Source organism: Balearica regulorum, chromosome 14 (assembly GCF_011004875.1).
Source record: "Balearica regulorum gibbericeps isolate bBalReg1 chromosome 14, bBalReg1.pri, whole genome shotgun sequence".
Taxonomy (NCBI): domain Eukaryota; kingdom Metazoa; phylum Chordata; class Aves; order Gruiformes; family Gruidae; genus Balearica; species Balearica regulorum.
In genome coordinates, this window is record NC_046197.1 from 19,459,239 (window position 1) to 19,481,990 (window position 22,752).

General features: G+C 42.1%; 1 protein-coding gene across 4 annotated transcripts in view; it reads right to left on the reverse strand.

Moving 5' to 3' along the window:
* FNIP1 (folliculin interacting protein 1) overlaps positions 1-22,752 on the reverse strand; it is a 70,273-nt gene that overhangs the window by 29,591 nt on the left and 17,930 nt on the right. For 2 of the 4 annotated variants that reach the window (XM_075766812.1, XM_075766813.1), the window contains exons 2-3: positions 9,758-9,884; positions 851-994 (exon numbers count right to left, since the gene is read on the reverse strand). In XM_075766812.1, coding sequence (XP_075622927.1) covers positions 851-994; positions 9,758-9,884 — 271 coding nt within the window. Of the gene's footprint in view, positions 1-850; positions 995-9,757; positions 9,885-16,961; positions 17,663-18,179; positions 18,253-22,752 lie in introns of those variants that run through there. The other 2 variants (XM_075766814.1, XM_010301643.2) reach the window with 2 other exon arrangements.

A 22,752-nucleotide genomic window follows, 5' to 3' on the forward strand; every position in this document is an offset into this window, starting at 1 on the left:
CCGCAGCTAAATGCCCTTCCAGGAAGGGAGGAATGGAAAACAGATCTTCGGCCACCTTACTAAAGCTGTGGAAAAGAGTGTGATGAGAAAGAGAAAACAAGAATACGCAGCTCACCAAATATAGCAAGAGCTAACATGACAGTAGGAAAGTCAGCACTGAAAGGTTCTTCATTTATATCTATGGTAGATTAAGACATCAGTAGTACTGTACTTCAGAATAAGTTGTGCAGATAGCAGCTTCCCTCAAACACACAATTACTTCATTACAAAGAGTGGAAGGGCTTAGTTCTATTTTAGGGTGGCTTAATATAAAACACTTGTGATCCATGGAAGGAGAGATGACAGAAATATATCCGTGTCAGATGACTCCAGCTACTCTCATGGCCAAAATCGCTTATGTAAAATGTAACTCAAGCGCACTGAATCCCTTGTTATAAAGCTGTTACACAGACTATCCCTACAGATAGCGCACTTCTCTATTATTTCCCTGGCATTTAGCAATAAAGTAAAATAAACTACCTCATCTATACCAAGATAAGATATTTGTACCAAGTCTGATCGTACCGAACAAGTGTTATCACCCAGGTCATAAGACAGAACAAATGCTCTGGAGAAATCACTGCCATTCAAGACAGATCCTGAGAACACCAGCTGGTTGGTTTTAGACTTGTTCACACCCAAAGCTACAGAATTAAACATTACTGAGTCAGAACCGAAGTCTGGTTTTGACTGAAAACTGCTCTCCACCGCTAGCCTCTAATTTCAAGCATTTTAAACCAGTACCTCACCTGCTGTTAGTATTTGACATAAGTTATTAAAAAAAAAAAAAAAAAAAGGAAGAGTGACTCACCTGGTATTTTGGACATTGTTCCTTTGGATCAGAGAACGAGGAGGATGAATTGATTGAACTATCCAAGGAAGAAGAGCTGTCTCCTCCAGGCTTCAGTTGGCAACATTTCCCAAAAACTCTCACCTGAGCATCACTGCAGAGTTTCTGAAATACAGACAACATGTGCGACACACTAAGACACATGACCTGAAATCGCTGTTTAGCAGCATTGTACTTCCCTGTTTAACAACTGAAAGGTTTTTGCCCCAAGAAAACAGGTAACAGAATATTTATTAGTGTCTCTTGCAGCCTGGCAGTAGGAAATAAAGCTGAGCTGGTTTACTTCCAATTAGCCAGGAGCTAATAGGTCGCTCCAATTCCATTTTCCTAAATAGCCGTCTGTCTCCGAAACTTTACAAATTACTTTTTTTTTTTTTTTTTTAGACCCGGGATTAGGAGAAAGGATGGTACCAAAGCATTTAAAGGAAGGATGGCAACAATAGGCTCCAGCTGCCTTCATCTTGCTCCCTGTGCCCACTGGGGCGGAGGGGACACAGCAATGTGATGGGCACAGCTCTCCAGGGCGACGATGCCGGCCAGATCACGACAAGGAGCGGTTCACAATGTAAAAAAACACACTGATTAGAAATAATCGAGCAAGAACAACACAGAATTCAAGAGAGGTTCATGTTACAAGGATAAGCGGAGAGAAAAGATACTATTTTTATAGATGTCTCCCAAGCGATGTCTAAGTCCTCTAGTCTTTTTAGAGAGTGGCACAGAGGTGACACGTTCCTCTTGTTTTCAGTACGAGGGAATTGTGAAGCTGAAAATAGGCAAAGCCGAAAAACCCAGTTAGTGTTATAGAGAAGCCAGAAAACTTTCTGATGGAGAAATGGTCCAAGAAGTGATTTCTGATAGAGATTCAGACAGAAAGCATAGCAAAAAAGGAAGTTAGGAGGGTTCAGCTGGAGCTGAAGTGGATGGGTAGGTTCTGTGTCCACTCTACACACGCAGCATTACCAATCACTGGCACGGGAGATGCCCCACTACTGTTTTGTTCACTATTTTAAAACATTTGTGATTTCCCCTGCAAATCTCAGCATCCCCAGCAGAATCAGCATCCACATTAGTTAACGCTATTTACACTAGCGTTAGGCAACCCTCTGCGCCTAAAGATCTCAAAGTATTTTTCATATACTCATTACACCTCAGCGCACCCACGTAAGGTTGGCATTATTTACATTTGCTAATGGGCAGCACTAGGAGACAGAAATAGTCTACACTGCTCAAAATTACATACTAACTCTGCCCTAAGACTTTCTTAATTAACATTTCCTATACAATCACCAAACCAGTAAGAGCAAGCTGGAAGCACACCCAAGGTTCAAGGGACAGATGGAAACACAGAAGTGCTGGTTTATGTCACAGCTTCATATCTGGACTCAGGTCCACATCACAAGCTCCCCCTTCATTCAAAAATGTAAGTATGTCTCAATCTTTAATAGCTATGAAAAAAAGGAAAAGGCATACAGAAAAGTGTGAAATACCCAGAGCACAGGGTTGTAACTTCATGACTGCTCAATAATCAGCAACTACTGTACAAAAGACAACTGCCCGTAGTGCTGTGGAGAGATTTTGATGAAGGACAAGATGGGAATCCCATACTCTGTCCTAGGCTGTGCAGGTTACTATTTATTTAATTATATATTTTTTGCTAAATCTCACCCACAGTTAGGGACAGGTGACTTATTTGGCCCTGACTCCAGGTGAGATTTAGCAAAACAGCAGAAAACGTCAGGGATTAATCGAGCTCCACACAGTAGTCTGCACTGCTGCTCCCGTTAGAGAGCTGCTGCCACAGAAAGCCTTAAGGAAAAACATGCAGACAAATCAGTAATTCTGTGGCAGAGGGGAAGGAAGCATTCACTAGCTGCTGAGTCCTGTGCTTTACTGACAAATACAGCCTCCCATAGTAGTATCCTCTTATTATGACATCGTGGTGAGTACGTTGAATTCATGCAATATGTAGATTTGCTAATGGCTAGTATCTGTGGCTTGAGCACAGTACACAATGGCTGGAACATGTGAATGATCATCATATGACTTCAGTAGGAACTCGTGAACTAGAATTGCATTTTATCTCTGACACAAACAACAATGTCCTAGGCTAGGCAAGCATCATGTGATAAAACCACATAAAATCCACAGGGTTACAGAAGCTTTTGCAGGCAAACCACATTTCAGCTTGCATTTTCCAACAGATGTTGAAAGTTCCTTCTAAAAAGTTACAATTATAACTAAGCTTCCTTGAGACTGTAAAACCAGTAAATGCGTTTCTACAGGTGAAAAAAATTTCTGTGCATTAAAAAAAAAAAAAGGCTACATTTGCAAATTACTTTTAAATCATTTCTTCTCATTATCATTGCATTTTTCTGCACAGCAGCTTTCCCAAGATCCATTGGGAGTCTAGTATCTTGAAGTAAGAGTTGCCTGATTTAAATAGCAAACCAGGAAAATGGCTTGTTTGGTCCTTGCAGTGCAGTTTAATGAACCAAGACTCCTGCAAGGACTCTGTAAAGGAGGTCAGGATCTTTCAGATACCACTTTTCAGAAACTTGTGGACAGTAAATCTCTCCTAAAACACAGATCACTGATGAATTTTAGTGTTTGCTCTTTTACAAACTTAGCATGTGCTTAAGAATAACCTGTTGGACAATGAGATCGAGTACCTGCAATGCCCCTCTCCTCTGCAGTTTCTGACTCCAAATGTCAATGAAATTTTAGATGCTACAAATGTCAAGATATTATGCATCAAAGGAGTGGGATTACTTGCATTCCCATATAATATTCCAAAGATATTCAAGTCAGCTTTCCAAAACTAAAAAAGTAACCCAATTATTTAAGAACTGGACAAGGGAAAGTTTCAAAGTTGTGGATTTTCTTTCCAGACAGACACAGTTGCAACAAATCCAATCCCTAGGCAAAGTGCTGCTGGAGTCCTCCAAAACGCTCAGTTTTGCTGGAGAGCAGAACATCTGCTGGAAGGATGCCGCAGGCAGCTGCCGCTCCTGGCTGCCACGCTGCTCTCCCTGCTGTGGTCACACTCTTTGTCCTTTCTCTGCCAACTCGCTGCAGATACCGCCCAGCTCCAAAGACTTCCTGGCAGTCACAGTTCTTACATTAGAGGTCATCATTTGCTGAAAGTCTTGGAGACCTGTCGGGTAGTACTGAAGATAGAGTAAAATGTCTTTATAGTACGACAAGGTACAAAGTAGTTTTTATCTACAGTTCTGCTTCTGGAATCTCTTTTCTCCACCTCTATCAGCAAAGACCTTTCACTCTTTGCCACAAGGTCTATAAATGCCTCTAAGTGGAAAGAACATGCCTGGTGCTGTGCACAGAAGAGGAGTTTCTGCTGGGCAAGTTTTGGTTTGGGGATAATATGAAAGTTGAAAGCAGCCTGGTGTGTTGAACTAAATCCAGATTGTGTGCATGTGTGTTAGGGCTATGAGTGACAGAAGGAAAGAGAAATGTCATCGTATGCTTTACTCTCTTCTACCCCTCTGCAACAGCAGGTGCTCAAATACCACGGCGGTGGTAGCGATAGAGAAATCTGTATTTCCAAGAAAAGTTGCCACTCTTCAAGAGCTCTGTACCTCATTTCTAGAGCAGGTTTTTCAGCAAAACTTAAAAGTTATTCCAAAATAGATAAAATAACTCTTTTGCTTTATTAATGTGTTGGTCTGAACGTGTAAATATATGCATCCACCTAGGACATGAGAGTAAACTGAATAGGCATTCATTCCTTCCCTTCAAATTCTGCTGTAAAAATCCAGCTATCTTTCTTATAATGCAGCTGTCAAGTGCTGCATTCTCCCTTTGTTCCCGAGTTGTCAAGTTCCTCTATTAGTCAGAGGTCAGTGAAAGAATTAAAGACAACACTATGCTCCCCCACTCCACTACTATTCTTCCATTTCTGTTTACAGAGAATAAGCAGAGCTAAGAAGGTGGGACCCAGTCTCTATGCTTACAGCTGGTGTCTTTGTCTGCTCAGCCTGACTCGGTGGAAACCTGTCCACCAAGAGCTAGATACAGACCAGAGTCTCCATTTCACACAACTCACCTAAAAGCAAAAGGCTCACTATCCAATTACTAATCCCTCAAAGCAATTTGCTGCTCAACATTTATCCAGTGCTGAAGTATATTAGAACACGTGGCTAATCCTGGCTTGTTTAAAACAGCATGCCATTTTTCTACTTTGGGATAAATATGACATTTGGAGTGAAAGAAATTGCCACAGTAGGAGATCAAATATCATATGACCTTTCAGTTAAATTATCCCAAAGATAAAGACAACTAGGTTACACAGCAAAAGTGAACTTTTCGTTCCCCAAATTCAAGTCCACTGCTGCACCTCTAGATCTCAAATTTTCCATCCTGGGCCACTCTTTCTCTTTCATTTCTTCAAAAAACCAAACCAAACCCTGCTTCTGAAAATCCTCTTTTGACTCTGGCTCCTGGGAACAAGCCACTGCCCTTGTCTGATTCCTTGTCTGTCCCCCTTTTCAGCCAAACCACCCAAAGTCCAGATCCCTGCTCAGCACAGTTCACAGCTTGGCTCTTGCTTTCTTTTCTCCCTCCTCTTCCTCGTGGTCCCCTGACACCCCTTCTTCCCTCCTGGACTCTTATGCCTTCCTCTAGGCTGATCTTTAGACTTTGAAAGATCTTTTAGCTTTTTACTTTTCCATCAGCACCTCTCTTCAGTCACATCCCTAATGACAAACACTGTCTTGTCCTAAGTCACCAGTGGACAACATAAAAGGCAGAGGAGCAGTTAAACTAGACAGCTAAAAAACACCACCCTGTCCCCGGATTCCTTCACCCTGCTCCGAGGAAAGCCCTGACACAAGGTTCCCCTCCCAGCTTCTTCTCTGGCTTACTCCCCACTTCTTCACAGCACCATTTCTGTGGCATCCTTATCCCAGTCAGTTGCCAGCCCTTGGAGGAAAACTCCTCACACTTCAGCTGGCCTTTGCATACTGACATTTTATGGTGGCTTAACTCATGTGCCGCACAACAGCGGCGGCGGCACAGTAAAATACAACACAGCCTTCGCGTAAGGTTAGCGTGAATGCAGTGTCAAGGTTGAGAAGCCAAGCACACGGGTCAGGAAAGGCAGAGCCAAGGCTGAAAGCTCAGCACTGCCTGGGCCACCTGGCCTCTGCACCTTAAAATGGAAAAGGATCTGCTTGTTGCACTTGATTTGAAATTCAAACCAGGCCTGGTATCACAGCTCTTGGTGGAGCGTACCTGTGTTCAAACACAGCTCCTGGCTTGTAAACTCAGTACAATCCAACGGGGCGGACGCACACAAGACCTTGCACAGCCACGAGGCACCACGCAGGGAGGTGAGCAGGGCTGGTGGTATGGGTGAGGGGAAAGCAGATGGGGGGTGTTAAGAGGAAAAGGAGCAGACAGGCACAGAAATTAGTCTACCAGGAGAAACCGGTCATAGGTTGTAACATTATCACCTGCAAATCAAGTAATACGGTCTTATTAGAAAAGAGACACATATTAGTATGAGGAACAAACTCTGAACTCTCTAGAGGAGGCAGTGGATCAAACCCACCGGCTTGCCCGTAGAAGTACTTTGATAGCCCAAAATCCAAGGGATGTGGATGTTTGGGTGTGGACTGAGGCTGTTTAGTAAAGGCGTCAGCAATGCCTACTCCTCATATCACATGCTGCCCTGGTATATTCAATATGCAAATGCCTGTTCTGATACATTTGCTCATGACCTAGTGTCACAGGGCTGGAAAGGGCAGCCACTCTTCTGGGATACCCTGGCACAACTCAGAGGAGTTGCCCAATTCTCTGATGCTCCTGAGGCAGCAGTCTGTCAGCTCTGCTTACAGAGCCCGGCTGATCAATAGCTCATCCCCTGGAAAGCTGGGGAAGAACCTCTCCCGCTTAGCACCAAAAAAGGTATAGGACTCACAAAGGGGAATCTCTCTCCTCGCCCCCACACCGAGTGCCCACAGCTGCCGAAGGCGGATCTCCGCCTGGCCTCGCTGGAAACGCCTGGCACAGCCTTCGGCCAACATTCCCAGTGCAGCGGCCGCCAGCCCTCCGAGTCACCAGACTGCTTCTCGGCTTTGCTCGCCAAGTTTAACTCTAGCAAGGCCTGAGGAAAACATCACTTCTCCTGCGCAATTAAAATATTTTAATGGCCGTGCTGCAAACCGTCAGCTGCCTTCTGTCCGTCTCTGTGGAACACCCTCCCAAAATTCTTGTTTACCTAGTATTAGGTTTATTTAAGACATGAAGAGGCTGATTTAATAGCCCATGAAAACAAAAAATCCTTATTTGTGTTACAGTCACATTTCCCTCACAGATAATATGAGCCTAGTAATGCTTTAATAATTAGAGTCCAGCTTGGTGTGAGCTCAAACTCTGCAGTTTTCACTGACCAAAAAGTCAGAGCCTACCATTTTATGTCTTGAAACGTCTGTGTCTGCTTCTTAAATTTTATAACCATACCTTCCCTTACAGAATTCAAATGACTGAGCCATGTTCAACCTTGGTCCACTGCACACAGCTCTTGGCAAATGTAGAGATTAGATATATAAAGTAGAGCAAAGTATATCTCACCTTGCTGCAGGCATACAACTCTTAAATTAGACAATGTTGTTACACGTCCCAGAAGCATCAGAAAATGGGAACTGAAGAGCACAGCAACAAAGCAAGCTGGCACCCTCTTGGTTCTCTGCATTAGACTGATTAGACTTCAACTGGAATGGTCTGGCCACTGCCAGGCACTCTTGCAAATCTCCCTCCTAGTGTTATTTGTAAATCCAGAGGTATAAATCACGTTAGGAAATGGAGGGGAGAGAGATGCAGAACGTGTTGGCTTTTGCGAGGCGGTGAACAGATACCCTTTCACAAGGGAGAGTGCCCAGCCCACACACACGTCTTGCTGCAAAAGGGCAAGAGTGCCTTGGAATGTGCTTAGAGCCAAGATCTGGCTTTGTATAGGCAGGGTGTGCCTTTGTTAATGAAAATCATGATAAAGAGCAAGAAAAATAAACAACGCAATTCCTTGAAAATGGCCAGTACATACTGCTAACTGTACAAGCCTGTACTATGCTCGCAGCAAGCCGAGCCGAGGACTCTTCTGCACGTTTTTACCTGCATAATGTTTCTGCTATTGCAAAGTTTTGTTTTACGAGGAAAGGTTTGCCTGACATGACGTTATCTGAGTGCTGCAGAAGGCAGATGTCATGGCAAGCAAACGTTTCAATATATTCTCTTTCAAAGTCTCCTAATACCACAAAAAAGAAGAAATATATCAAGTTACTAAGGATGAGTACTAGGCATTTCAAAAACCCTGGGAACAGTCTTCCTCCACCAGTCTCACATACTCATTTCATAGAGATGGTGAATACAGCTATTTCCTTCCCCCTTCACAAAGAAAAATACAGGAGAGATTAATATGGAACAGCATTAGCTTCGTTATTAGCCGTTTATTCTGTTGCTGCTGAGCTGCCACTGTCAACTATCTTTCTGAAATAAGTTTGCAAGTTCACTGTGCAAGTACAGACCTATCTTAAAGAGGTTTTAGGCCTTCAAGAAATCAATTGAAATATGGCAAGAGGATTTATACCATACAACGTCTTTTTTATTAATGAGGTAATACTTTATAATTAATGAAGTAATAGAGTAATAAGCATAGCCAGCAATTCGTACCAATAAACCACTTCTAAAGATCTCTTATCTTTAAAAACCTGTTTTCCTGGCAAGAACACCTAGAAGAACAGGAACTTATAAAGCCATTCTAACAAATTAAAAAGAAAGATGCACTTTGTTCAACATCTGTGAAACTTGCTTTAGTTCACAAATTCTCAAAAAGAACAAGGAAATTGGGATCTTGAGTCACGGCTATAAAAGCGCTAGCGTAAGCGATGGAGAAGCCTGGCAGTTAGTGCCTGATGGGACACAAACTGACACCCAGAGGTTAGAATACGTGGACATAGGAAGCGCTCAGGACCAGGAGATGCATCAGGCTGGCAGCGTTCAGCAACAGGCCAGAAGAGTTTACAAAGCTGGATGAAGAATCTTCTGGCTGTACTCCAATACCCAACATGAAAACCAGAGCTTGGGGGTACTGTTATTTTGTGTACTCCTACTTACAGAACTTCATAGGTCCTACAGGTAAAAGCAACTGCGATCATAAATTTCAGTTCATGCAGTGCTTTCTGCTTGCAGAGCTTAAAATGGTTTGCAAATGTTTTTAGAGATAGTGAAAAGGAAGTTCAAAGCAGCGCAGTAAGTTGTCCGACCTCACACAACCACTTACAATAGCACTGTGGCTAGAAATTAATCTTCTGGCCAGAGCCCTTAGAAGGAAGTATCCTGATCTGACTGCATCCATTACAGTTTCAATTAATAGATTACCTTGCAGACCATGCCAAAAGGAAAAATCGAGGGAAAGTTCTCAAGTAACTTTGTGTGAAAAAACTTGTCAGCAAAGCACAGAAACGATGGGCAAAAGCTAACCAAACAGGACACAAGAGGACACAGGCTGGGAGGACCTTCTGATGAAGAATGCAGACCCCACCACGGCACAAAAGCACATCCATAAATATTAGTTTATGCCTTGCCTCAGCATTAGGAAGGAATCCTTCTCTCTGAAAGAGCAGAAAATAGACAAGCCCAGGAATAAAGAGATCACTATAGTATTTAAAGCTGTTAAGAGTGAAATCACTGAAGCCTGAATAATTTGCAAGTTAACAGGCATTTAAATATAGCCCTGCATATAACCAACATTTAAAAGTTAAGGTGAATAAACCAGAACATTTGTGATTTATCAATCTTGCCATTTTAAAAAATACAGACTATAACCATGTAAATTAGCAAAATACTCACCGACACCGAAACATCCTCTATTTTTCTTTTAGCACTGGAGTCAAATAAGACATTCCGTCCTCTTCTTTCACAGTCCTGATACACAATCAGTCGGATCTGACTTGGGTCAAACTCCGGCAAAGGCCAGCTTTAATAAAAAAATAAAAAAAGCAGAAGAATCAATTACCACAAGTCTATCACACTATTCTTTCTACATGATCTGTATATGCAACTTTATTAAAGCATAAAGTCAAGCAAATGCGATACCATTTCATCAAACCCTTTGATCCTGTAGCCAGAACTATGCCTTTTGTTTTTTTCTTTCCCCTACGTTTGCCAAATTACATTGGCATAAACAGCACCCATCCACTACAACCATATACAATGATATGCACAGCATTACTAGCTCTTGTGCTCTGTCTTGTGTTATTTAATGTTTTCTTCAAGTTCCAGCTTTTTGAAATCAAAGTCATAGAAGAATTCAACTTTTGTGTTTAAAGACACACACACACACACACAAAAAAAAGATTCCCTCACCATTGCAAGCACTAGCTTAAAACCATTCACAATTCAAAAGCAAAAAGAAAAAAAGGTATATATTCACACTGGCCTCTCCCTTAAGCAATGAATTTCTGCATTCAGCCTCATGGGTTGGCAAAGCACTGAACTCCACAGCTGAAAAAATGCAAAGTACCTTTCCTACCCTTCTTCAGGTTTCACAACCACTGTCGTAACACACGTGTATAGAACTAACTGCGGTATTATGAACTACAACATTCATACTAATATTTGTGCTCTGATGCTGGGAAACAGAGCGCCATGTGTAGCTCGGTCCTGACTGTATACTCAGGTCCTCACTACATGTGGACTTAGCAACAATCTCTACTTCAGGCTCTGTGATTCAAGGCCATGCTGCTGCGTGGGTCAGCAAACCACACATGGCAACTGGGTTTGCAGTCTGGGGACAAGGAAAGGAGCTTTCCTGAGCCTCTGCCTTCCCTCATGCTTAAGAGCAGCTCTGCAAAGGGAAAGCTTGCAGGGCTCAGACTTGGGTACCATTGCATAATCTTGTCTTTACGGTTGCTTTGTAGCCATCATCTTAAATTTCCGTTTTAAAAAGCTAGCCATCACTTTAAGGCCCAGCAAGCACTGTTGCCCATGGGTTTGGGAATCCATTTTCACCAATACCCTCTCAGTTCTTGGAAGATAGGAAACAAGACGCCTGCTCTATCCATGAAACCAACAGGAATCATCTTTCAGCTAGTTACAAGCCATTTCCTAGATCAAGTGAAATTCTATCTTCCTTATCCTTGGCTTTTAGGCAAGCAGCGTTAGCACGAAACAGGGAGAAGTGGAACTTTCCAGCCATTAAGGAAGGATACAGGCTCCCAGTTCACAGGGAGCTGTACAGTTATTTCAGCAAAAAGACAACCATAAATGATAATATGGGTTAAAGTAAACCTGGCATGCTAGACTCTAAGACTATGGTCAGTTTTACTCTCCTCTGTCGTTCTAATTCACAGACTACAAGGTTTCCTTCTCGATGCCCATGCTTTAATGTGATCAGTATGCTAATGATGATTTGTAACCCAACAACTTCTACAATAGGTCGCAGGAAAGAATCAATTTTATCACCAAAGCCACGGTTGCCTATCAGAAGTTTTTAAGACTGTCCAATGCATTTCACAGGCTTTACAACTAGTGTAGTCCTAGCGAGGTGAAAGGAAGCACCAAGACACACAGTTACAAGGTCTCTTGAGAGAGGAAATCCATTTCCTAATCTGCTCAGCCCCAGCATTTAGCAACAGGAGAGAAAAAACAGAAGCTGCAGAGAAGATACTGTGCAACAAATGTCAAAAGCAACTTATTACAAGAAAAAAGCTTGAGCAACTTGAAACTGAAATAACTTGATGTCTAGATTTGGGGGCAAGAGTCTTTGCACCCTGTTAGGGCACCTAAAGCCAAGCATTGTCCACAGAGGGACATGTCCACACGAAGAGCGGACTGCAAACTGGGCAAATTCTGTACAGGAATCCAAGCACAATACCAAACTCTGAGCAGAGCTTACATTTACTGGGGGCTCTGCTAATAAGCCTCATCTTGCATTTCAGAAAATATAAGAAAACAAAATCCGTACTATTATTTGATGCATATTTGGAGAGTGTTATCAACTGAGAGTCTCAAAGGCACTAGAGCTGGGACAATTACTTTTAAGAGCGTGACTTCAGCGAGAGGTGAGCAGGCAAGTGAGACTGCTGGATAAACTGGCTTCCTGGAGGAACTATCTCCTTATATTTAAGCGAAATCAGTGGAAGTCTGGAAACTCATTTTCTTTCCAGATAGGCCACTGTGATTCCTATAAAGAAACAGTATGTGACAATAACAAAAAGTTGCTTGCCAAAAAGGTGCTATCACTTGCTCCACCCTTGCTACGCATTTGAATTTCCTTCACACTCAGACAAAAGCACATCTTCCATTACCTAGTACTTTTGATATTTGACTTTGAAATTACTGGCAAAGAAGGGCAGTAGCTGTTCCAGATCTTAGGAAAGTCTACTTATAACAAGCTCCAAGAGCAGATTACACACTAAGAGGAGAGAAAGCTAAATATAAAACTCTTGCTGTATTCGGAAACATATTTGATCAAGGTAACCAGAGCTTGTTTACTTCTCAGCTTCTTCACATGACATTTTAACTTTCTCTAGACAAGCATTTAGTAGATATTATCCATCATAATTTGTGATAATTCCAAGTAAGCGTTATCTCTGTTACGTAATAGAGTCCTTAAGCACATTGCAGCCTTGCAAAAACGTTCCCTGGCAATAGCGGGCCACTTCCCAAACCAGAAGAAACTTTAAGAGAGCTGGGGGAAAAGTTCACTTAGACAGACAGTAAACAGAGGCAGACTGGCACCTCCAACTCCCCCCCCCCACACACACACCTCCCAGCCAGGCACATTTTTCTGGAGGAAACGGAACATGGAGTAGCTTTGCTGCTGCTGTCAGCAGCTTTAAAATACCAGTAAGCTTGATATCTGGGTAGATTATCCCCAGAAACGTACAAATTCATGCGTGCAATACACAGATGTAATGGGGCAGTACTCCAGCGCTGCTCTTCAGCCGGATGAAAACTGACCTAGATCTTCTGAATATAATTAGTTCTGTTTATAAATGGAAACTAACTTTGACATTTAACTGATGTTTTCTTGAGCTTCTTATAGGAAAACCAAGAGACGTAGAATCAAATGTTCTAGCAATGTTAATGAAAGGTGAGTCTCCATCTCCCACGCTGTTCTGGAAATGACGGTTCTCTTAATGAGGACTTTTTCCTGCATGACCTATCTGCCATTCTTTGAGCTTTCCTTGGAACTGATTATACTTCAAGAAAAACAAAAACAAACCCAGAACAAACAAACATTAAAGCCACCACCAAGAAAACCCCAACAATCTTTTCACCAGTGGAAGTGTTTGCGACTTTGCCACAAAGCTAATGCTGTGAGTTCACACGTCTAGCCAGAGAAAAAATAGTGACAAACAAATTATTTCTGAGTCAGTCACCAGTCCTGTGGACATCTTCATCACACAAATAGTAATTCCTCTAGAATGAGATGTTCAGAAATACCTATATGAATAGAAAGGGGTAGAAATCATTGATGTATAAATGGTGTGTGGGATATTTCAGAAACACATCATGTAAAACCAGATCTCACCCAATCACAGATTGGTTGAGGCTGGAAGGGACCTCTGGAGGTCATCTGGTCCAACCCTCCTGCACAGATGCTAATGCAAGTCCAAAGCACAAAAGGAGAGAAATTATTTGGGACAGAAAGGCGAACTTCCACAAGAATAATGATGAAATTATTAGAAAGTAATAAGAATAAAATCAAGGCCTGGAAAATGGTATTTTAATGCATGTTCATGCTTACGCCCCACTATTGTCCAGCTCTTCTCACTCTTTCACCTATTTTGTTTTCCTGCCTTTTTTACACTCAACCACCAGCAGTATTATTTGTAGTTTACATTTACAGATCCATTACGTGCTTCCCGACATCTCTACTGCAAGTTGCATGGCAATCCAGAACTCCAAATTCTCTCCAAGGATGGATTTTTCTCACGTACCTAATTCCTGGAGTTTATTACTGCCATAGACGTTCCTCAGCAAGAGGCAACTGAATGGCTGTAAATCAGTATTATTACAGTCTCTGCAAGTTTTAACAGATGAAACGACAGACACAGAAATCCCTCGTTACCATTCCAGCAATTAAAATACAAGATTTTCCCCTGTAATTGAACGCAAGTACATTCCTTCCTCCCTGTTTCCACTACAACATGAACAGCACTTCTTCACTACATTAAGTAGTGTTTAGTTGAGTTTAATACTATTTTTCCTCCTGCCTGAAACTTTACTTTTAAAACAATTTCATACTAACACAGCTTAGGTAGTATACAATTGCTTTTTAATAATTAACAGAGATTTTTTAGAAGTCTTAAAGAAAAGCAACTGAAGCAAACTGATCAAGATATTAAGCAGGTAGGAATTGTAGAAGAGTTTGCTAAAAAGTAAAGTTGCTCAAAACCAGAATATGACTAATCATTGAAAAAGTTGAAACTATCAGTCAAACTATTGTTTTCCTACATCATGTTACCCATAGTTATAAAAACTGCCTGGTGATGAATCACTTCCAACTATTTTTAAATGCATCTACGCAAATGATATTTATAGTTTATGCTAGCTTATCTGTTCTGCATGTTTTTCATGTTAGCACCTTTTTAAAAGGCTGACAGGAACAGCCAGGGCAGAGCAGACGGTAGGTCCACCTTGCCCTATGCCCTCCTCATGGGGCTCTGCATGGAAGGAAGCGTCTTGCTTTACTCCTGTTGAGATGAGCATCAGACCAGAGGCACAGGGATCCCCAGGGCTGATCTCCAACTCCAGCAGATGATCCTCTTCACGTCCTGCGGTGGTTACGGCGGCGCTTAGAGCCAGTCAACTTCTATACAAGCACTCGACAGAGACTGTCCCTGTCTTGAAGAGCTTACGTTATAAACATGAGACCATTCCACTGGGTGCATTGGGATATTTCAGACGCAGATTATCTGCACGTTCCATGGAGAGGTACATTCATATTGAAACACACTCACCTGTATGAATACAGCCCAGGAGTATTTAGGATCTTGCGGTTGCTTTGTTATAGGGAAGGGTGATCAGAAGCAGAAGGCAAATGGTCCTTGCCTAGTCCAGCCATCGTATCATACACCTCTTGCCCTTGACTGAGATGCTTTTTCTCATAAGGGATCCCCTTCTCCTGCCCAATTTCCTCTGTGTATTTCTGTTATCTGTTACTGGACTTTTTTCTTTTGGCTTTGAGAAGATGCAACAAAAGTTGAGTATATAGGACACAAGGGGAGGGTATTCTATGTATTTTAATACCTTCTTACTGGAATTCAATAATTTGCTTATTATTTGACCATTATTGTACAAAGACAGCTGTCTAGGCCTTTCTGAAAGACCACGACTAATTTGGAAGCAATGAAAACAGCCATATATGGCAAGTTAACGATGCCTCCAGCTTTGGAAGACCATCCAGTAGCTTTGTTTAAAGCAGCATGGGCAGGTTATTTTTTTTTTTTTTAATAGTAACACCTGAAACGCAAAAGAACTTTATCAGGAGTCACGTGCTAAGGACGATCCAGACTGTACTGCCAATTTGCAAAGCTGGCATTTTCAGCGACAGATTCCATTTAAATGCTGGTGACATAACATGACCATAAGGCTGTGAGGAGGAAGAAGATCCCTAAACTAGAAACCACGGGAACCTATACTTAGAAAAAAATTTTGCAAGATAATTGTCTTTACAAGAGTTGAGGTCACTTCAGGGTTGTGTGACTGTTGTGGTGAATGCCTGCTGATTCTGCAGAGAAAACCGGCGTTTGTGACTTGACCAAGGCCACGGAGGGAGCCCGTGACGCTCGATTGCGAAGGAGTTTACCCAGCAATCTGGGTGACACTGCCCTCGATCGCTTTGACCTCAGTTGGGTTTTTGCAGAAGTCAACAGACCTGTCCTCCGGGTAGCTTGGAAGAACTGACAGACGATGGATCATCTCAGGGACAGCCACTCACCAAGGGTGACTGCTTACAGCAGTTACATTTTTAAGGTTTATCGCAAGGAAATGATGTTTCTTTAAAAAAAAATCCAAGCCACCCCCTTTTCATTTCTTGAAAGAGGGCAACATGTCCACAGGCACTGCAGCACCGCAGAGGTCAGCTCCATGCTACATCTATAAATCTGTCTCATTCATTTACCAGCTTAGCAATCCTCACCTTGAATAGCTGCACTGCTTGAGCTCCAGGAAACTTCTGCTGCTTATACTAAGCGCATATTGTACACTAGGCACATATTCAGTCAGCCAGATATTTCACACTCAGTATAATAAACTTGGACCTAAACTTCAATTGGCTTCCAAGGACCTTGGCGCTCTCCAATTCGTTAACTGTATGTGAAGCTGACTTTAGTTTGTTTTCATTTTTTTTCTCCCTTCTACCAAGTCACTTGGCTCTCATTAAGGTACCTAATTTATACTCTAAAGTCCAATACATGAGCCAGGTACCTTTCCACAAGCAAAAAGACTTAATATATACAGGTTAGGTGCAGTCTAGTCAACACATTAATCATAATCTGGAGCGCAATATTGAAAATAAGTAGGTTGGAAGGTTTTGTTAAAGATGCGAGTGTGTTGAGTAACTTTGCCATTTACGCAGCTTCAGAATTTACAAGAAGTATTAGTAATCTCATAAAATATTTTTGGGACTACTTCACATATGTCCTTTCAAAAAGTACCTGTTCAGCTTTTAGCTGATTTAAGCACATACATGCACGCAAACATATGCACATACACACACAGAAGCTCTGTGCTCTTCTGAAATACTTATTTTAATAAAAATCACACCCAAACAGGACACAGTTCCTTTCAGTTAAATTAACTAGCACTGAACATGATGTTTTACATTATTCAAGTAGACTGCACTTCCCATTGCAAAATTACAACGGACAGAACCAATTCGGGGGAAAAGATAAATTTGTGCCATTTAGCATACAATTATAAGAATCATTAAAAAAAATCTCTAATAGCTTCACATTTCTGGAAAAGAAATACTTTCATCACAATGAAAATATTAAGCTTTCAAATAATTAAAATAATCTCAAGAACTGTGCAGTGACCGTACCTGGGAAGCATCTTTGTCCACCGAGCAGTTCCACTTTTCAAAATCCCTATAAACTCCTGTTGTGCCTGGCTGCCAACTCAGGTTAATAATAGCAATGAGCCATATTCATCCAAAACCACAAGACTGTCAGGTGACATATCAAGAGGTCTGAATTTAACTCAAACAAAAGACTCTCCATGCTGCAATGCAAAAGGCTTAATCCTAGCAACAGGATCACAAAAACCACCTTAAAGAAAGCAGTTCGCTGAAGCGCAATATAGGCATTTGCACCAGGCTGCCTTTGCACTGCCCTGGAGTTTCATAACCCAAATCCTGCCCCTCCATTCTGTTGCACAGCCCAGGATTTCTGCTCAAGTAAATAGCGCCCGTCTTCCCCCGCTCCTTTGTCTCTTCCAGTGTATTGCTGCAGAGGAGATCAATCTAATTCATCAGGAAGCTAAGTGCTGCTTTGGCAGCCGCCGGAGCGTACATGTCAGTCCCATCTATCCTCCTCCTCTAGCGAACGCGATCGGAGTTGAGTCTCATGACCCAAGTCCCCTGGCAACTGTGGCTGCCGTCCTGCACCTCCACAAGCCACGACCGTCCGTCGGGAATTCAGCCTGCTCGGACAAGAAGGGGGGGGGGGGCAAAGCAACACGGCCTCCTTCCAGACTGCACCCCCAGCCTTCACATTCCTGGAAGCAACGGGATGCTTGTGCTGGAGCCCGGGAGAGCGGAGGCAGAGGGGTGGAAAAGGGAGCGCTGACAGCCATCATGTGACCCAGCTGTCAGCGCGTGCCACCTGGAGCCGCCATCCGCCGCCACCAATCCCAGCGCCGCCGCCGACCCCTGCGCACGATTTCACCATTAAAATAAAGGCCTTTAAATCTTTAACTGTACAGGGTCTCGTTTGCATGCGTGCTGGGATGGGGGAAGAGGCGCCTGCAGCTCTCGAAGCTTGCTGCCTGCCTTTGCATCGCTGGTTCCCAGTTCTTCAGCGTGTTTGCAGGCTAAGTAAAACCAGCTCTGTTCCATGTATCACAGCAGCACCCACTCCCCCTCCCCATCAGCTCCTATAAGAACAAAGAAAGTACTGTATGCCCTGTAAGGGCTCATTAATATTACAAGTGAAGCATCAGGAACATGCGAGACAACTGGATGGCAATATATAGGATGGGAGGGGGGGAGTGGGGGGGGGAAGATGTGGTGAAATAATGCCCACAAAGAAATCAGACCAACCTGATAGCTGTAAACAAGGTTTCATGATTGCTCTTGTGGTAACCCAGGCCATGCTAGGAAGGCTGCCCGGTACATCACAAAAGCAGAGAGCTTGCTATTTAAAGAACTTTATTTCTCTAAATTGTGGGGGAGGAGCAAGAGAGATAGACAGGGAAGTGAAGAAGGAACCAGGCATCCAAAAAAGCAATGCACATTAAAAGCCATGACAGGCATGTGTGGGACCAATCATTCATACTATTAATTTTGTATTATCTTTGGGCAAAGATCAAGAAATATACAAAGGCAGGAGACTAGAGCATCACAGCTCCTACTTCAGCTTTTTTCAGCATCTGAAAACCTAAAGGTTTTGCCAATATTTCAAATGCAAAGGCAGCAAAAATCCATTTATCATCAGGATCACCTGTTCCACTGCATCCGACAACCCAAAGTTCAGAGCTATCAATGATTCCCCTATATCACAGAGAGGTGAGCTGATGCAGTTGTTCATGGGCTCTGATCCCAAGACTCAACAATCCCGACGGCCCAGATGATGTTTTGCCATCCAGGATGAATTCCACCAGAGAACACTGAGCTCCCTATTCTGCTGCACATCTCCTGGATTAAGTTCAGGGAGAAATCCATCTCTTGACACAACAGCAGTTTTGCTGCTGACTTATAGGAAGGTCATATTTTTTATGTTTAGTACTGGGCAAGTGTTTTGACACAAACGCAGTAAACTAAGAGATAGATAGGTACTTGGTTCCAAATCTAAAACGATTATCTTTTGTGACCATGAATGTTTTATAGACAATTTCTCATTTAGAAGTGAAGAGTAGAGGTCCTGGCCCCACAAAGACATACATTACAGACCTGGCTTTTCATATGCAACTAGTACCAGGGAATTCAATGGAATTACTCACGTGAGCAAAATTGGGCATGTGCTGTTTACAGGACCCATGCCTTAAAACCAAATCGGGCTTTTAAAACTTAAAATGACAAGCTTTGGGAGTTGTAAGTAGTAACATTTGACCTCTGCTACGTTCTTGATCCAGTGAAAGGAATGTGCTGTGCACAGTAACTTTCTTTACCTGTGTGGCATTGCATCACTCTCTAAAGGTTACTGATGTCAAAAGTGACCTTTTTTTCTTAGACATGCAATGGTGAGAAGTTCAGTGCAATGTATTATGTAAACATTTATTTACAGGAGTAACATCTAAGGTTTCCATTTTACCTCAGGGTAATCTGATGCGTATTACAGACAAGTGCTTTGAAAGTGGACCCAGCCTCCATCCAACAACTGACCAGGAAAAATACTGGAAGGAATTTCTCTTCAAATAGAGACAGACTCGAAGTGCACAGAGAGTAAACAGTACTTCAGCCAGATCAGTGAATATTTATTGCTTGAGGAAGGACTTCAGATACTCAATGTTGGTTCAAACACACTGTCGCCATTCCCACATCCAAGAAGATACTCAGGCCTCTAAGATTAAACATGCACCATCCTTTTCCCTAGGTGTATATCCAGGCATGGTGAACATCCTATTTACTGATCTGGAACACAGGAGGTAAGTTTTCAAGAACACCACCTCATTCTAAATTTCTGAGGACAGTGAGTCACACCAGTACGTATCTATGGTGTTTTAAACCAGGGTCCAAGCCTGCACTTGAATCCAAACCTCCTGGTTGCCAAGCGCAGATGCAAAGCCATGCTCAGACAAGGCTCAGGCTACACAGGGATGGGGGAACACGAGGCAGGCGCGCAGAACCCTAACCCACCCTGCTCGACTGACAGCAGCTTGCACTGCGGAGGGGCACAGCACAGCCCTCGGCCACTCCTCCTCACTGCTTGGCTGCACTGTTTCTAGGAGGGAAAAATAGAAATAAAACCTAAAATGGGCGTCTAGTTAGTTAAAAAAAAAAAAAGGCTGTAATTACAAATTTGACTGTATTCCAGATACAGTAACTTGTTTTCACCTATGCTGTGGGGTTATAGGTCTATATTGCAATAGACCTACAGCATCTATCATTGAAAGGTATCTCCAGAAAGGCAGTTTGGTTGGGGTTTTTTTTCAAGTCCGAGAAAAAGTCTCTTATTTACCACCTAGGCAGTATTTGGCTTTGGCAGGGAATGTGATACTCTCCATCTCTTTGAAAGGGTGCAGGCTTTTTTTTTTCTTCTTTGAGGAGTGTGCATAAATTTGAACTTGGAAAACAAAGCTGGTAATATTATATAGCTTCAGGGAAAAAAAAAAAGTTTTCAGTTCAAAAATTAAAGTGATCAAAATCTCCTGCCTTAGCACATCACCTTCCAGAGAGATCCTGGGAGGGCACTTGGGTATCCACGCACATCCACCCCACTGCAGGTGGGAAAGATGTGGGTGATGGTGTCCAGCTGCATTGAACAGCCGAGAGGATGAAGCACATCTCACCCAAGAGGTTTTGTGCAGACCCCAATGCCAGACTGGGGCTGTGGCTCATTCTTAAACACACATAAGCCAAAAAACCCCCTCAAAACAAAAGAGCACCAAAAGGAGTTACTGTCTTCATTTTATCCAAAGGCATTTCTGAAAACATTCAGAGTTACTGCAAAGGCTCTTTTGCACCTTTTGGGTAGAAATTATCTGATTTTAAACCAAGCAGACAACAGTTTGCTCCAACCACAAGCTAAAAAAGTAATGAAATAATTCATTTTTGTTTTCCACTGCCTTAACGAGCTTTTTTAGTCTTCCTTCTGAAAGGTTTCCCTCACACATGTTGCAAATGCACACAACAAAGAGCCAGTAAGCAAGCCAAGAAATGTTTATTGCTTAGTAATGCACAGAGGTAGGAGCTGGAAGCCACACTAGACAAAAAGAGAAGAAACCAATTAGGATTTTATCTGAAATCTGACTAGAAATACTTGGATACTATTTCTCTACAAAATATTCACCCTAGTAAGCTTACCACTGAGTTAGACTTTTTTAAAAACAAAGTCCTTTCTGTACATTTTTGTATCCCATCCCCATCCCCCCCCCCCCCCCCAAAATCCACTGAATTCCTCACTGCTGAAGAAGAGTGGACTGTATTAAAGCCTAAACCCTCTGTGTACAACGAGAGCACATACACATACCTGCACGCACCATAGATATGTGCGCACAAACATAAGCCTAGCCAAAGGTCAGCAAGAGCCAAAACGATGAGAAAGATCACTGCAAGCAGTCCGCATGTTTTTCAAAACCTAGGCCCCATTTTCTTTAAAGGAAAGCAGATTTTTAAATGCTGGAAAAGGTGCTTTTCATATGCGATACAAAAAAAAAAAAAAAAAAAAAAAAAGAAAAATAAAAAAAGAAGTAAAAAATAATAAAAAACAACAAAGAACCAAAGTTTATAAACTCTCCATACGCAGGATTCTCACTAGCAGCAAGAGGTCTTATGACTGGAATAAACTGTCTCTACAGGCAGTGTAAAGGAGCATCAGCATAAATACGGATCTGCCTGGGAGCATTCCTGGAGGGTGTGACATGGAACATTATCTTTCTTTTAAGAACGTGGATGCTGAGACCTCAGCAGATTGACTGTCCCTTCACTGTTGTAATTTTTCAAGTCATGATAAAAGATGCTTAAAATAAAAATAACTGTCAAAGTAAAAATCTGATGCATGGTTAAGCTACTGGAACATTGGTGTTTGTTTTGTATCACATTTCCAATCGCAATCTACTATAAATAAGACACCGAACAAACCTCCATAATACCAACTGGTACTGCAAGACAACAGGGCATTTTCCCCCTGCCAAACAGTTATTTTATTGTGCACCCTCGAGTGTGCAGAGCAGAATAATCTTTTGCTGTAGCTATGAAAAATAAAGTGTAAATAGTTCAGTATTATCTGTGTTTAATGAAAAGTTGGGAAGAAAAACTTCCAATACAAATTGCTTTTGATTCACATACACACTTGTTGGAAATAAAGCACTTTCTGAAGTCACACAGAATTATCTAGTGTAGCAAAAGAGGGTTGTGAAGTCTTTTTCTCCTCCCTTTATGTTGTGTAATCCTGGAGATATCTATATAGGTTCTTCAACCCTTAAATCCACACATAAAACTAACTTCTGTTTTCCATCCCCTCTTCAAAGTGTGAATGACAAAATGACACTCAGTGACATGCAGCATCTATCTTTGCCCGATACATGAGAGTTTCCAGTAGACAATAAAGCAAACTTCGCCTGTGAAAACCAGTATCTGTGTTACATCTGAGCTACCACTGTAGAGAATTACTAATATGATATTAAAAAGTGACTGTTTCACAGTGCTAGACAGAACAAAAACAAGCTCACAGGCTTAGATGTATCAACTGTAAAGTTTATTGCTCAGGTAACTTAATGGTGAATCCCCCTGCTTTTTATTTTAGGGATTATGGATGTGAATAGATGATACAATGAAGAGAAAAGAAGATACATTATAGTCGAGGTTGACTGCAAGAACTCGTCTTCATTTTCATGGCAGCAATCTTAGAGGGATCACTATAGCTCCATTAGCACTATCAATTCTAATATTAATAATAAACCCTTCAATGACTCCTGATCTAATAAGAGTATGTTGGTTGAGGAATCCTGACATT